At 37.8% G+C, this 14,571-nt stretch overlaps 1 protein-coding gene across 3 annotated transcripts in view; it reads left to right on the top strand.

Moving 5' to 3' along the window:
- The window catches only part of PCDH19 (protocadherin 19), a 132,786-nt gene that overhangs the window by 52,221 nt on the left and 65,994 nt on the right, over window positions 1-14,571 (top strand). For all 3 annotated transcript variants that reach the window (XM_008156537.3, XM_008156536.3, XM_008156535.3), the window contains one exon: window positions 7,999-8,057. In XM_008156537.3, coding sequence (XP_008154759.2) covers window positions 7,999-8,057 — 59 coding nt within the window. The remainder of the gene's footprint in view (window positions 1-7,998; window positions 8,058-14,571) is intronic.

Genomic DNA, 14,571 nt, shown 5'->3' with positions numbered 1-14,571 from the left:
TTGCACTGTCAATCTGTGACTCAAAAGTCTCCAATCTGACAAAGCCTTATCTTTTCACAGAAATTTTATGTACTCTGGTTTGGAAACACTATCTTGTGTCACTACTGCCATCCCCAGAGATGTGGCAGAACTGATGGATTTAGATGAGCAGAAAGCACCTGTGTCATTTTATCCCTAGCAGTTATATCCAGACTACTGTGTATTTATAAGGTAATAATTGGGAGTGAGGGCAGGCAACAAATTATAACTATAGAAGACTATGCCGAATGGATACTTTCTGAAACATTTTGCAGAATGGGCTAGAGCCGTGGCCGGCAAACTGCAGCTCGTGAGCCACATACGGCTCTTTGGCCCCTTGAGTGTGGCTCTTCAACAAACTACCATGGCCTGGGGGCGTCTATTTTGAAGAAGTGGCGTTAGAAAAAGTTTAAGTTTAAAAAATTTGGCTCTCAAAAGAAATTTCAATCGTACTGTTGATATTTGGCTCTGTTGACTAATGAGTTTGCCGACCACTGCTAGAGCAAAGGCAAATACAGATGAAGAAAATGGCACAAGGTGATGAAGACTGTGGGAATGGAGCTGAAGAAACATACACAAGCTACATTTAAGAACTTCAATAATTTTATAGCCCATTTGATAGGAGAGGGAGGTTTCCTGTATTTGTAATGTGGGTTTGTATGTATAACAAATATAAAGGCCAAATCCTCCTATGTGAGTCACCTAACCTCATCCAGCTATTAGGGTGTTATTTAGCTCTATAAAATAGTAGTGTAATTCTCAAAGTTGCATTGTAATAGCTTGTGTACAATTACTACTATATGTATGTATCTGCAAGTACGTAGTATGTGCCAATCTGTGTGTGTGTGTGTGTGTGTGTGTGTGTTTATTTTTCATGGTTTTCTGAATGGCTGACATTTTAAGCAACTCTGATAAGAGGTTCATTAGTTTGTGACTTCCTTTTGGTGCAGCCTATGTCTTTCTTTTTCATCTTCAGCGTTCAGTGCATGCTTATTGTATGGACAAATGAATGAATTAATAAGAGCCATTTTGTTTTAGAATCCTAGAACTTTTGGAGCTTGAAGGGAGCATTGACATAACTTGGGTTATTCATTTTATAGATGGATAAATTAAGTCCTCAAGAGGGATAAGTAATTTATTTAAGGCTATGTGTAGTGACCTGGGGATTTGTGCCACGGGGCAAAGATTCTAGTCCTGAATATCTGCATTTATTGGGCTTCTTTCTCCTTAGGGTTGAAGTCTCTCCTGGTGATAAATGTGATTCTGAGAGAGTCACAGTCACTCTTCCAAAAACTAGGGCACAATTCAGTGAGCTGTAAAAGTAAGGCAAAATGACAATTAAAGTAGGGCATTCTGGTACCTTGGGGGCCTGACAAAGTGAAAGTATTTGAATTCTGATGTGTCAGATTTATTAACATAGCAACATAATAACATACCACCCACCAAAATATTTCACTAGAAGCCTCATATATCCAGAAGGGAGCTGGAAATAGAAAGTAGCAAGCAAAAAAGACTTCTTAGGTGGAAAAAAACAAACAAAAAAACAAACACAACAAAACCCCAAATATTACACAAAAGTTTCTATATTAAAGATCATGTAATTTCCCTCTTGGAATAACAACATCTCAACTTTCTACCCAGAACTTATCTTTTATTTTCTAAAGTAATCTAACAAATATAATAATACTAGAAGCCCGATGCACGAAGATTCGTGCTAGAATGGGCTTTCCTTTCCCTGGCTGCCGGCACCGTCTTTCCACTCCGGCCCTGCCCCTTTCTGCTCAGTCCCCAGAGCCACCTCTTTCTGCTCTGGGAGCTGCCTCTTTCTGCTCCGACACCACCTTCCCACGCTGCCCAGAGGCCCTGAGAGACTGGGGGTGGGGCAGAACGCCTGCGTTGTCACTATGGCGATGACTCAAGCATCCCGCCCCGTCACTTGCGCCTGTGTATGCAAATTAACCACCATCATTGTTGGGTTAATTTGAATATCACTCCTGATAGGCTGGTGGCATAGGGGAGGCGTGGTCAATTTACATGTTTGTCTATTATTAGGTAAAATAGATTCAAAGAACACAGTAGATAGAAGTATCAAACTCGAAATGGAAGAGAAGCAGTTTTGAATATACTAATAGCACTGAGGAGTAACAATACTGATTGTTAGATAATAGATTGGTTGGGGACATGTTAAAAATTAAAGGCAACATTTTAAAAACACAGCACTTTGGGGTCAATGAGTATATGGCCAAAACATGCATGCTATAAAGATTTATGTTCAGATAGATCTTCCTAAATAAGTAATAAGCAACTATGTGATACACTTTAGAATAAGGCAGAATGCTTAGGGTTTTAATGGTTTTAGTCCTTATAGGGAAAAGCCCTAAGTTATCTTAAAAGTTCAGCTATCCTTCCCTACCTTCCCTCTGAGGTTTGATGGTCTGATCAATGTTTTTCTGTCTCTGGATCTATTTTTGTTCATCAGTTTATGTTGATCATTATATTCCATAAATGAGTGAGATCATGTGATATTTATCTTTCTCTGACTGGTGGGGATAAGGGGGAAGGATCAACCAAAGGACTTGTATGCATGCATATAAGCCTAACCAATGGACACAGACAACAGGGGGGTAAGGGCATGTGTGGGGGGGGGATAGGAGGAGGGGGTTATGGGGGAATAAGGACACATATGTAACACCTTAATCAATAAAGAAATTAAAAAAATAAAAATAAAAAAGTAAAAAAATAAAAAAAGTTCAGCTATCCAGAAGTATTTATTCTTTAGGTTTTCAGAAAGTCAAGATTTTATTACACCTAAGCCTAATGAAAAGTTTGCTTTCAGTGAATTCCTAGGATAATTCTAATTAGAGAAATAATTTGGGAGAAATATATTAAATGATAGGGAATTGACTTATTTACCACTGAGACTGGAAATAAAAGTTTGCTCTATACCCATTTTTTAATGTCAAAATTAGGTTTTTTAGAAACAAATGTCTCTTTGCTGTGTTCTTGTGTTAACTTGGCTGTCTCATTAGAGATGGGGACATTTTCTAGTCAAATTAATGTGACATTTAGAGAAAATTTCCCCTTTCAAATGTTTCATGCTATTTGCCATTTGGAATACTTAAAGAGGGGATTGGAATAAGGTCAAGTAAATTTTGATTAAATAAGGCTAACCAAGAGCCAATACATTCGTGCAAAAAAGAAAAGCTCTTTTATTATTTCTTAAAAAGTTTATTTGTGCTGTGTTCTGTATCATATACTGAGGTGAGCTTGGCAGATAATATGATAAAAAGGTGCCATCTTCTAAACAGCTGGGTTTGCCTTAGAAAACACAGCCACATCAGGTTAAATTCAATGGCTAGTCCTTTGCTAAGGACAGTTCTCCACTCTTAATGTACATTAGAATTACCTGGGAAGTTTTTTTTTTTTTTTAATACCAATTGCTGGGCCCCACTCTAGGCCAATTACCTCAGAATCTGTTGGAGTGGGACCTTGGCAACAGTATCTTAACAGCAAACAAACAAAAATACCCCCCTCCAATTCCCTAGTTGATTCTAATGTGTAGCTAGGTCTGAGAACCACTGGCTTAAGACATGCAAACTATTCATTAAGAGAGTTCCTTCTTCAGGGTAGTCTGAGTATCATTCTTTGTGTCACCTGAAGTGTAAAAATAGTTTACCCTTTCAAAGCACAGGAGTTGGGTTTGAACACACACCTTAAATCAGAATGAGCAAGAACACTTGATGTAAGTATACACAGACCTATAGTAGGCCATCTATGACCAGTTAGCTTAATTGTTTGGACTGTAGTACTAATGAGGCCAGAATAAGTGTAGTCTAGCCAATTAGAATAATTCTGTTGCATAGACTGTATCCATAATTCCAATCAAGCAGCCTCACAGATATGTTTCTTCTTTTAACTCAGTGCCTGTGAGTGAGAATCCTCATGGTGAGATATATTATTCCACTAATACCAAGAAGTAGTAGAGTCACCAGGGATAAAATTGGTAGGATTTTGCTTATTTGCTCAAATGTGGAGTTCTGGCACCATGCCTGGAGGTCATGTCTCTGCAGAATTCCATATCTGATGCCCAGTGTACAGAGGTTGGATGTCTTCATATGCAAAGCTATGCAAAATATTCTACTTGAAAACTGGTTTTTTAATATGACATTATTTTGGGATATTGCTCATGCTTTCCCTGCAAAGGCATTATATTCTTGATTTCCTTTTTTTTTTTTTTTTGCATCAGTGTGTCTATTAACTTTCTTAAGGAAATGATTTAGTAAGTTTGGAGACAGATGGAACCTGTGCATGCTACTCTTTTATTGCCTGAGTGAAGTCAGATTTCTGATCCTACTTGGGCTTTTGGATCTGTAGGAAGCAAGGGATATCATGACTCATGATTCCCACCAAGAGTCATGATAAATACATTTGAATTTTCCCTTCAGACTTACGTTCTATTATCCCTATTTTATAGATGAGAAAAGTGAGGCACACCAAAATTAAGTAATATTCCCAAGGTTGCACAGTGAAACTAAATAATTGAACTCTTGAGTGTGTAATTAATTCCCTGTTTTAATTGGATAGTGTGCTTTTTTATTTTTATTTTCCCCATTAATTCTTTTTTTCTTTATTGATTAAGATATTACATATGTGTCCTTATCGCCCCTTTACCTCCTACCCCCCACTCTGTCCTCACCCCCTGTTGTCGGTGTCCATTGGTTAGGCTTATAATCATGCATACACGTCCTTTGGTTGATCTCTCCCCCTTACCCTCACCCTCCTGTACTTTCCCTCTGAGTTTTGATGGTTTGATCAATGTTTCGCTGTCTCTGGATCTGTTTTTGTTCATCAGTTTATGTTGTTCATTATATTCCACAAATGAGTGATATCATGTGATATTTATCTTTCTCTGACTGGTTTATTTCACTTAGCATAATGCTCTCCATGTCCACCTATGCTATCGCAAATGGTAAGAATTCCTTCTTTTTTACCTCAGCATAGTATTCCATTGTGTAGATATACTACAGTTTTTTAATTCACTCATCTGCTGATGGGCACTTAGGCTGTTTCCAAATCTTAGCTATGGTAAATTGTGCCACTATGAACATAGGGGTGAATATATCCTTTCTGATTGGTGTTTCTAGTTTCTTGGGATATATTCCTAGAAGTGGGATCACAGGGTCAAATGGGAGTTCCATTTTAGTTTTTTGAGGAAACTCCATACTGTTCTCCACAGTGGCTGCACCAGCCTGCATTCCCACCAGCAGTGCATGGGGGTTCCTTTTTCTCCTCATCCTCACCAGCACTTGTCATTTGTTGATGATAGCCATTCTGACAGGTGTGAGATGGTACCACATTGTCGTTTTGATTTGCATCTCTCAGATGATTAGTGACTTTGAGTGAGCACGTTTTCATATGCTTCTTGGCCTTCCTTCTGTCTTCTTTCAAAAAGTATCTATTTAGGTCCAATGCCCATTTTTTGATTGGGTTGTTTATCTTCCTTTTGTTAAGTTGTATGAGTTCCCTGTAAATGTTGGAGATTAAGCCCTTATCGGTGTAAACATTGGCAAATATGTTCTCCCATGCAGTCGGCTTTCTTGTTGTTTTGTTGATGGTTTCTTTTGCTGTGCAAAAGCTTTTTATTTTGATGTAGTCCCATTTGTTTATTTTCTCCATAGTTTGCATTGCCCTAGGAGCTGTATCAGTGAAGAAATTGTTTTGGCATATGTCTGAGATTTTGCTGTCTGTGGATTCCTCTAGTATTTTTATGGTTTCCGATCTTATGTTTAAGCCCTTTATCTATTTTGAGTTTATTTTTGTTTATGGTGTAAGTTGGTGGTCTAGTTTCATTTTTTTGCATGTATCTATCCAATTTTCCCAACACCATGTATTGAAGAGACTGTCTTGACTCCATTGTATGTTCTTGCCTCCTTTGTAAAATATTAATTGAGCATAGTGGTTTGGGTCAATTTATGGGTTCTCTATTCTATTCCATTGATCTATATGTATGTTCTTGTGCCAGTACCAGGCTGTTTTGAGAACAGTGGCTTTGTAATACAGCTTGATATCTGATATTGAGATCCCACCTACTTTGTTCTTCTTTCTCAGGATTGCTGCAGCTATTTGGGGTCTTTTTTTATTCCAGATGAATTTTGGAGAGTTCATTCTAGGTCTGTGAAATATGCTGTTGGTATTTTGACAGTGTGCTTTTTAGGGTGTTGGGTGACTTCCATTTGTTAAATTATATATTTTACTGAATGTCATGGATGAGTGCTTTTACCCAATTCCATTTTTGGCTTATAATGTTGGTATAAGAAATTAATTCAAGAAATGCTCATTGGTTGACTGACTGATAGGTAACCTCTTTCAGCAATAATTCCAGCTTTGTATTCCCAGTGCAGCTTCATGTTTGCCTCCTCCTCCTGTAATTATGTTTGCAACAATTTCAGCAACCATTTTCTTATGAACAAATTAGAAATGAACTGACCCTTTTGAATTTTACTCTTCCAAGTCATTCCTTCCAACACACTAAGATACTTGTGGTTAACATTGACGTGGATTTTTTAATCCTCTAGCTAAAACAATGAGAGTGGATATTAGACAGACCATCATCAAATGAGGGGCAAGTGGCAGTCATAGACATGCCTGAGTGAATGCAAGACAATGGCAGGATTTCCTTCTCATACTGTCTCTTCCTTTTTCTCACCTAGTCTCCAATCCCATCTAGATACTCACCTATTCTAGATATTTTAGGACCCCACCCTGACTGTTGGTAGTTTGGTGCTCGTGTGGTAGTTGGATCTGCTATCACCTGTCCTGTTTACTTCTCTCCCAAACTATGAGCTCCTTGAAATCAAAAGTTGCACAAGAGCTTAGCAGTTAATGTCTGGCAGGTACTCATGTGAAAGGAATCTGCCTTTTTGCTAGCTAGACAGCTATTGTGTTTCCTTTTCCAGGCACTTTCAATGAAAGTGATTTCAGAAAGCCCTAAGGAATGGTGAGAATAATGAGGACTTCTGTTAGAATGGCAAGGGGTTGGAGGAGATGTGTTTGAGCATTTTTCAATTTATACAATGGTTCAATGAGAGTAGTACTTAGTACTTTAGTGTTGGGGGTAAGGTCAGCTTAACTAAGACTAGTAACATCACTGTCGATATTTCCATGTATTATCACTTTCTAAGGCTGCTTCCCTTTAATCTCCCCAACCTCTGGTGCTCATAATCTGTTTTCCCATCTTTTTCATCTGGCAGGTATTCTGCATTTGCTTTTGTAAAGCAGGTGCTTAGGCAGTCCACTGTAACCAGATTAGACAGTGGTGTTTTAATGATAGGAGCTGAGACAGGGGTTTGCTTGCAAACTTCATGTTTCACATGAAAGGCTTTGCCACCTCTTGTGGACTGCCCTTCACCCAATTTTTGTCATAATGCTTGTTTGTTTTTATATCTGTAATAAAATGAAGGCCTCCCTGCATAACCAGCACTGAGTTAAATATCTTAAAACAAAGGGAAGTGCAGAGTTTACTAGTAAATCCATAGTGAGTGATTACCTTGCCTGCATATCCATATCTATGGAATAGATATTTTAACATGTTAATTATCTACTATTAATAAAAATACATTTGAACTTCCAGTCAATTTGATGGGCACAGAATTGTGTCCACTAGGGAATGGGAAGCAATTAGTTTCTGTAAAGATTGTGTATCTTCCCCTGAGTGGTTGCATGGTCAGTAGCCAGCCTCATTCTAGGTGATGTTTGTGTCAAGTTCATCTTGGTCTGCAGGTGAGGGCTGTGTCCACAGAAACCCCAGGGCCCCAAGGAGGCGATAGGCATTACTCAGGCTGTTGTCCCACTATGCCCTTGGTTTCTGATTCATTCATTGCTTATTACCCAGTAGAAAAATGACCCCCCTACCCTAAGTAGGACAGTTTGGCTCTTTTTATGAATCATCTATATAACATTTTTATTTTTTTCCCATTGCAGACTGAAAACTATTCTTTTGACTCCAACTATGTGAACAGCCGAGCCCATTTAATCAAAAGGTATGTTGGTTTGCTTGCCTATTTTTACAACTAAGCTTGATGTAATATAAAAAGAAAAATAGGTTAATTTTTTTTAAGGATGCCCTTTTCAGATTTTAAAATGAACGCCTAGCCCTTGACTGCATGGCTCAGTTGGGCATTCTTGTGCAGGGGAAAGTTAAGTCCTGGTCAGGGCACATGCCTGGGTGGCTGGCTTGATCCCCAGCAGGGGGCGTGCAAGAGGTAGCTGATCAATGTTTTGCTCTCACATAGATGTTTCTCCTTCTATCTCCTCCCTTCCTCTCTCTCTCTAAATAAATAAAAAAAAAATTAAAAAAAACTTAACAAAAGTTAAAAAATAAAATAAATACGTATTTGCTTATTGTAGGATATTTGGAAAATTCAGAAAAGCATAAAAAGCTAAATAAAAATCACTGATAATTCTACTACCCCAAAATAATAACTTTTGGAATTTTATCATATTTCTTTACATCTAAATCTATGCATAAAAACAAATTGAAAAATAAAGTTGGCATTATATTATATGATGATTTAGAAATCTAATATTAGAGAACAGATACATTCAAATTCATGTTATCAAAATTCTTGGTGCTTTTCACTTTAAATAGAGAGATCTTAAACATTTTCTTATGTGGAACTTAAGTAAATTTCAAGATTATTGTTATTTTGACAATATTGAAATTACAGTATTCTGAATATATTTTAATGACAGATAAACGAATTCCTTATTTAAAAAAAACTTTGTATATGAGAGAGGGAAAGAAAAGAAATTTGCCTGATTCAATACTTCCTAGAAATCTGGACGTGTTTAAAATGAAACAAAGTGTAGATTTGTATGATGGTTGGTCATAACTCAAATTATCCATGAAGCCTCAACATAAATGAATGCAGAGATGATTACTGCCAAGGAAGATTCCATCTGGTGCCCAGTGGGGGCAAGACAAGGGGTTCAGGAAAACCTACAAGGAAGGAGAACTAAGCAAAGCAAGAACTTGTGTAGAAAAATCAGTACAAACAATGCAGATATCCTCTTGGATGGCTGAGTGGTTATTTTGCAGCTAAAATTGAACTCTAAATGTGTTTGTTAAAATACTAGAAATTAAATAGATGCACAAGCAAGGTATGTTAGAGCTGCAATAGAGGAAACCTGAAAATTCTATTATTAATTTAAAAATCTTTATTGTTGGAAGTATTACATATGTCCCCCTCCCCCCGCATTGACCCCATCTAACTCACCCCTGCCCCCCACCCTAGGCCTCTACCACCTATTGTCTGTGTCCATGGATTATGCATATATGCATACAAGTTCTTTGGTTGATCACTTCCCACCCTCCACTCTCTCCCCGCTTTCCTCTGAGGTTTGACAGTCTGTTTCATGCTTCTATGTCTCTGGATCTATTTTGTTCATCAGTTTATTTTGTTCATTAGATTCCACATATGAAAATTCTATTATTTTGCTGTCTCTAAACCCATGAATGTACATCACCAGAAGAGTAGGATTTGCAGAATAGACTAGCTTATTGTACAAGCAATTTTAATTCATATCTAGTTTATTTCACAATGCTGCAGTAAACCCTGAAAATATGCTAGGTTTATCTGTATTGGTTGATGACCTTAAGTGATAATCATTAAATATCTGAAAACAAAATATCCCAGGATTACTCTCATAGCATAGCTTGGACATTTTTTTTAAAAAAGGGAGTTGTGAGGAGTTCATTCTTGGCCCACAGAATAAAAAACAAAACATGAGGGATTAAAAATTATCTGACTAATTTGTTTTAGAGGAAAAATACCCTCTTTTGTGCACTGATTAGAGTTATTTTGCAGCAGAAATCTGCTTTCTTTTCTACTTCACAACTATTATTTCAAAGCTCATTTTTCCCACCCTGGGTTTTATTAATTTTAATTAAATTTTAGTTTTCATTTACAATCTACATTCAATATTATTTTGTATTAGTTTCAGGTATACAGCATAGGGGTTAGACATTCATATACTTTACAAAGCGTTCCCCCCAATATTTCCAGTGGGGACAGGGTGAAAAAGGTGAAGGGATTAAGAAGTACAATTTGGTAGTTACAAAATAGTTATGAGGATGTAAAACAAAGCTCCCTAAAAAAAACTTGTGTTAAAAACAGGGACTTGCCTTATCTTCATAGGTTCCTTGGGCTAACTCTGGGTACCTGGGAATTCTAAACCAGGTTCAACTGAGCATGAGCCTGCTTTTAATAGCATGGCAGATAGCTAAGACTCCTGGGGATCCTCACCATCTTAGGTTAGCCCTGGATATCCAATATACATACAAGGCAGATTGATAAGATGAAAACTTACATTTAAACATTTTGTTTTTGGGTTTAATGTATTTCCACAGTAACTTTGGGACTCACTAGAAACCTCTGATTTTGATTAATTACTATGTTTTTTTAAATTGATTTTTAGAGAGAGAGAAGAAAGAAACATGGATTAGTTGCCTCCTGCAGCCACCCAGACTGGTGATCAGTCTTGCCACCTTTGGTGTTGTCCCTCCAACCAACTGAACCACACACTGGCCAGGGATTTATATGTTTTTGTTTACACACACATATCCACAAAAGGCACAACCTGGACTTAATGGGCTATCAGTGGAAAAGTCTCCTGATGTTATCTGCAATTAAAGATAGTTTTTTGTTTGTTTGTTTGTTTGTTTGTTTTTAACTAGGGACCACATTGATTAAGAGGAAACATCTGAAAGCTCAGGGACACATGCATTTTTGCCAAGTTCTGTTTCTGGAATCTTGAGGGCTTTGGAAAACCACAAAGGCCTTGTAATTTATGGGATCAATTGGTTTTAGACAAAGCACAATACCTGCAAAGATACAGAAATCTTGTGTGCTACGGTTTTCTGAAGACTAACCATTTTAAATGTAAAATGTGTGGAAATGTCAAAAGAGAGTGGTGTCTAACACCAGGTGATAAAACCCTGTAAACCATGTTCAAATAGCTCACAGTCATGTTTGAAAGGGGTTTTGTCATATGTAGTTTATTGAGGATAATGCCTGAAAAAAGCTCCTGGCCAGGAAATTGTGAATCTGACATCAGTTTTAATTTTACAATTTAGTCCCTGTTTCTTTGAATGCCAATCCAATTTCAGGCCAACTTTGAGAACTTCCCTTCCTATCCATTCTCTCTTCCTTTACTCACTTTCTACTCATGCAAGGATGCTTCTTGGCCCCTTCTTGTTAACTGTCATAATCAGATTGCTTACATAGAGTTTTCTTTTTCTTTCTCACATCTATCTCAGGTAAACCAATAGAAAGCTAGAGGGCAAGGAGTGCTCCTAGCACAAATCAAGGTTGAGAAGGGTAAAGAGTGGATGGGAAAGGGAAAAGGAAGATATATGGCACACTCCCCATAATGCTATGCAGTGAGGAATTTAGTGTTATATTTCTGTATTTTCTTCCAGAATGTTACCTGCAAACTGCAGGTATACCCAAGGCATATATTGGAGTCCCAGGTTAACAACACAAGACAATTTGGAATTTTTTCTCTGGATGGACTCCCTTCCTGCTATGTTTGTTTCCTTGCTATGAGAGCAAGGAAAGCCAATAATAGTACTTTGCCCTTGCTGCACCACTCTTTCTTCATGACTGGTTTCTGTGCTCCTGTCTGATATCTACGCTTGCAGTGCTTTTAGAGCAATATCAAGCAGGGCATGAGGCTGTAGCTCAAAGAAAGTAACACAGAAAATGAACAAGGTACTGAAGCAGTGTGTAAAGGAAAATGAGCATTGGCGTCTAAACCATGCATAGTGCTTTCATTTTCCACACAAATTGTCCTAGGATTTTCAGCACCTAGTATGGTGCCTTGTCTATAAAAAGTGCTGATACACATTTATTGAATGAATGGATGAAATAAGTTGAAGAAAACCTCAGCATTTTTCCATTGCAAACTAGCACTAAACTTTCCTTCAAGCCAGAAATTTCTGACTTTTAATGTGCATTAGAATCACTTGGGAGGCTTGTTAAATGCAGTGTCCCTAGTTCCATCTCTAGAGGATCTCCAATTTTCACAAATTTCCAAAATTATTGTTATAAAGGTGGTCCAGGAACCACTTTGGGATCTTCCCAATGTTTCTTAAAAATATAGTTACAGTACTCTTTTTTATGTTCATTCCCTTCTAATTTTTACTCTCAGATTCCATTCCCCGGGTATGTGGTGTCACCTATTAGGAAGATATGACCTGTTTCCTTTCAGATGATTCTGTCTTTTGGAAATATTTTTAATATTTTTAAAAGGAAAATGCAGGTCAGGATTTGAATAATGTTTATTCATCAAACATTTTCTGAGTAACTATTATATGTAGAGTCTTGTTGTAGGTGTTTTCAAACAAATCTGTCCCTCTGTTGACTACCAGGGCAATAATAGAAACATTTGCATTTCCAATACCATTACAAACAGATACCCCTAATTTATTGTCCAACAAAAGTTGGTTTACAAGTTGTCTCCCAAGAGGTACATAGGTAATAAAGCAAGTGCAATCAGCATTTTAAAATGCCTGGCATAAATTGTTGTTTGGGGTGAGTATCCATTTACCAGGCTGTTTAAAAATATGTAGCATCTTGCTCACTGGGTCTGAAACTGCCTTACACAAATTCATTCATTAGGCCACTAAATGTCCTTACAGTATCAGAGTAAGTGATACTTAGTTTGTCAGATGGGCAAACTGATCTTTAAAAGTTAACTATTCCAAGGTTTGGGGGAGATGTATATACTCTTTTCCTTTTTCTTTTGAAAATCTATAACTTTTCATGCTTACACTACCAGTCCCTTAATTCCTAGTAGCCAATCTTTCCCTATTTTATTATTTCTGTCCTTTCTACCTAAAAGTAAAAAGCCCTGAGATGGTTTATGATATTCAGATGCATATAAAATAGAACAATCAAATTTAAAAAGGCAGATCCAAAACCAATTAGGAGAAGCTACATTCCTGGCATCTAACTCACTGCAATTAAACATTATATTTACCTTGCAGCTCTCGGAAAGGCAAGACAAAATGGTAAATGTACCAGGGCATATGGTCTCATTTTTCAATAAAGTAAGAATACACATTTGACAGGAGAATTTTTTTCCTATTCCTGAATTTTAGGGAAAATGAACATAGTGGACAAGGTCTGACTATAGTTTATGGAAGATGTAGAAACATTCTTTAAACACACATTTTCTACATCAATCCTATAAAAATACTATGGATATAATATTTAATTATAACTAAATGAAAACATTGCCATATGGACTAATGATTATATTAAACAATAATCATGTATTGACCATTTATATATACCCGGTACTTCATGAACAGTACCTCATTGAGTCCTCACAATGGTCTCATGAAGGAGTTTTTAGCAAATGCATTTTACAGACAAGGAAATCAAGGCTTAAAGACATTAGATATCTGGCCCAGGGCTCCATTGATGAAATTGTAGACTACGGATTAATACTAGTTCTAATGACTACAAGTTCAGTGTTCTTTTCACTACAGTATGAAAATCTAACATGTCCCAGGAACAGAGTTTAAGGAACCTAGAACAGTTGTTCTCAACTTGGGGTATCATTTTTTTTAAATATATTTTATTGATTTTCTACAGAGAGGAAGGGAGAGGGACAGAGAGCTAGAAACATCGATGAGAGAGAAACATCGACCAGCTGCCTCCTGCACATCCCCCGGGGATGTGCCCGCAACCAATGTACATGCCCTTGACCGGAATCGAACCTGGGACCTTTCAGTCCACAGGCCGACGCTCTATCCACCGAGCCAAACCAGTTTTGGCTTGGGGTATCATTTGATACTATCTGGAGACATTTTTGGTTGTAGCTTCTGGGAGGGGCACTACTGGCATTTAGTAGGTAGAAGCCAGTAATGTTGCTAAACATCCTACAATGCATAGAGCAGCCCTCCACAACAAAGAATTAGGCAGTATAAAATGTCAACAGTGCCAAGATTGAGAAATTTTGCTCTAAAGGATGGTTAATTGCCCTCAGACTATATCCCTCACTAGCACGTATCTTTTTTTTTTAAATCATGTGTCTTAAGCAAGTTTTGGCGACTGCAGAAATGCAGTGAATTCTGGTTTGAAATCTCTGACTTAAAGTAACAATTTTGTGGCCGTGGATTAAAGAAGTTTCATATGCTTCAGATATCATCAATGCATATAGAAAAACTAGAGGCCAGGTGCATGAAATTTGTGCATGGAGAGGGGGGCACGTCCCTCAGCCCAGCCTGCACGCTCTCCAATCTGGGACCCCTCGAGGGATATCTGACTGCCCGTTTAGGCCCGATTCCGGATCAGGCCTAAACGGGCAGTTGGACATCCCTCTCACAATCCAGGACTGCTGGCTCCCAACTGATCACCTGCCTGCCTTCCTGATTGCCCCTACCCGCTTCTGCCTGCCAGCCTGATCACCCCCTAACCACTCCGCTGCCAGCCTGATTGATGCCTAAATACTCCCCAGCCAGCCTGTTTGCCCCCAACTTCCCTC

Source organism: Eptesicus fuscus, chromosome 1 (assembly GCF_027574615.1).
Source record: "Eptesicus fuscus isolate TK198812 chromosome 1, DD_ASM_mEF_20220401, whole genome shotgun sequence".
Classification (NCBI taxonomy): Eukaryota; Metazoa; Chordata; class Mammalia; order Chiroptera; family Vespertilionidae; genus Eptesicus; species Eptesicus fuscus.
Note: the sequence above shows the minus strand (reverse complement) of the source record. Positions and strands in the feature narration are given on the sequence as shown.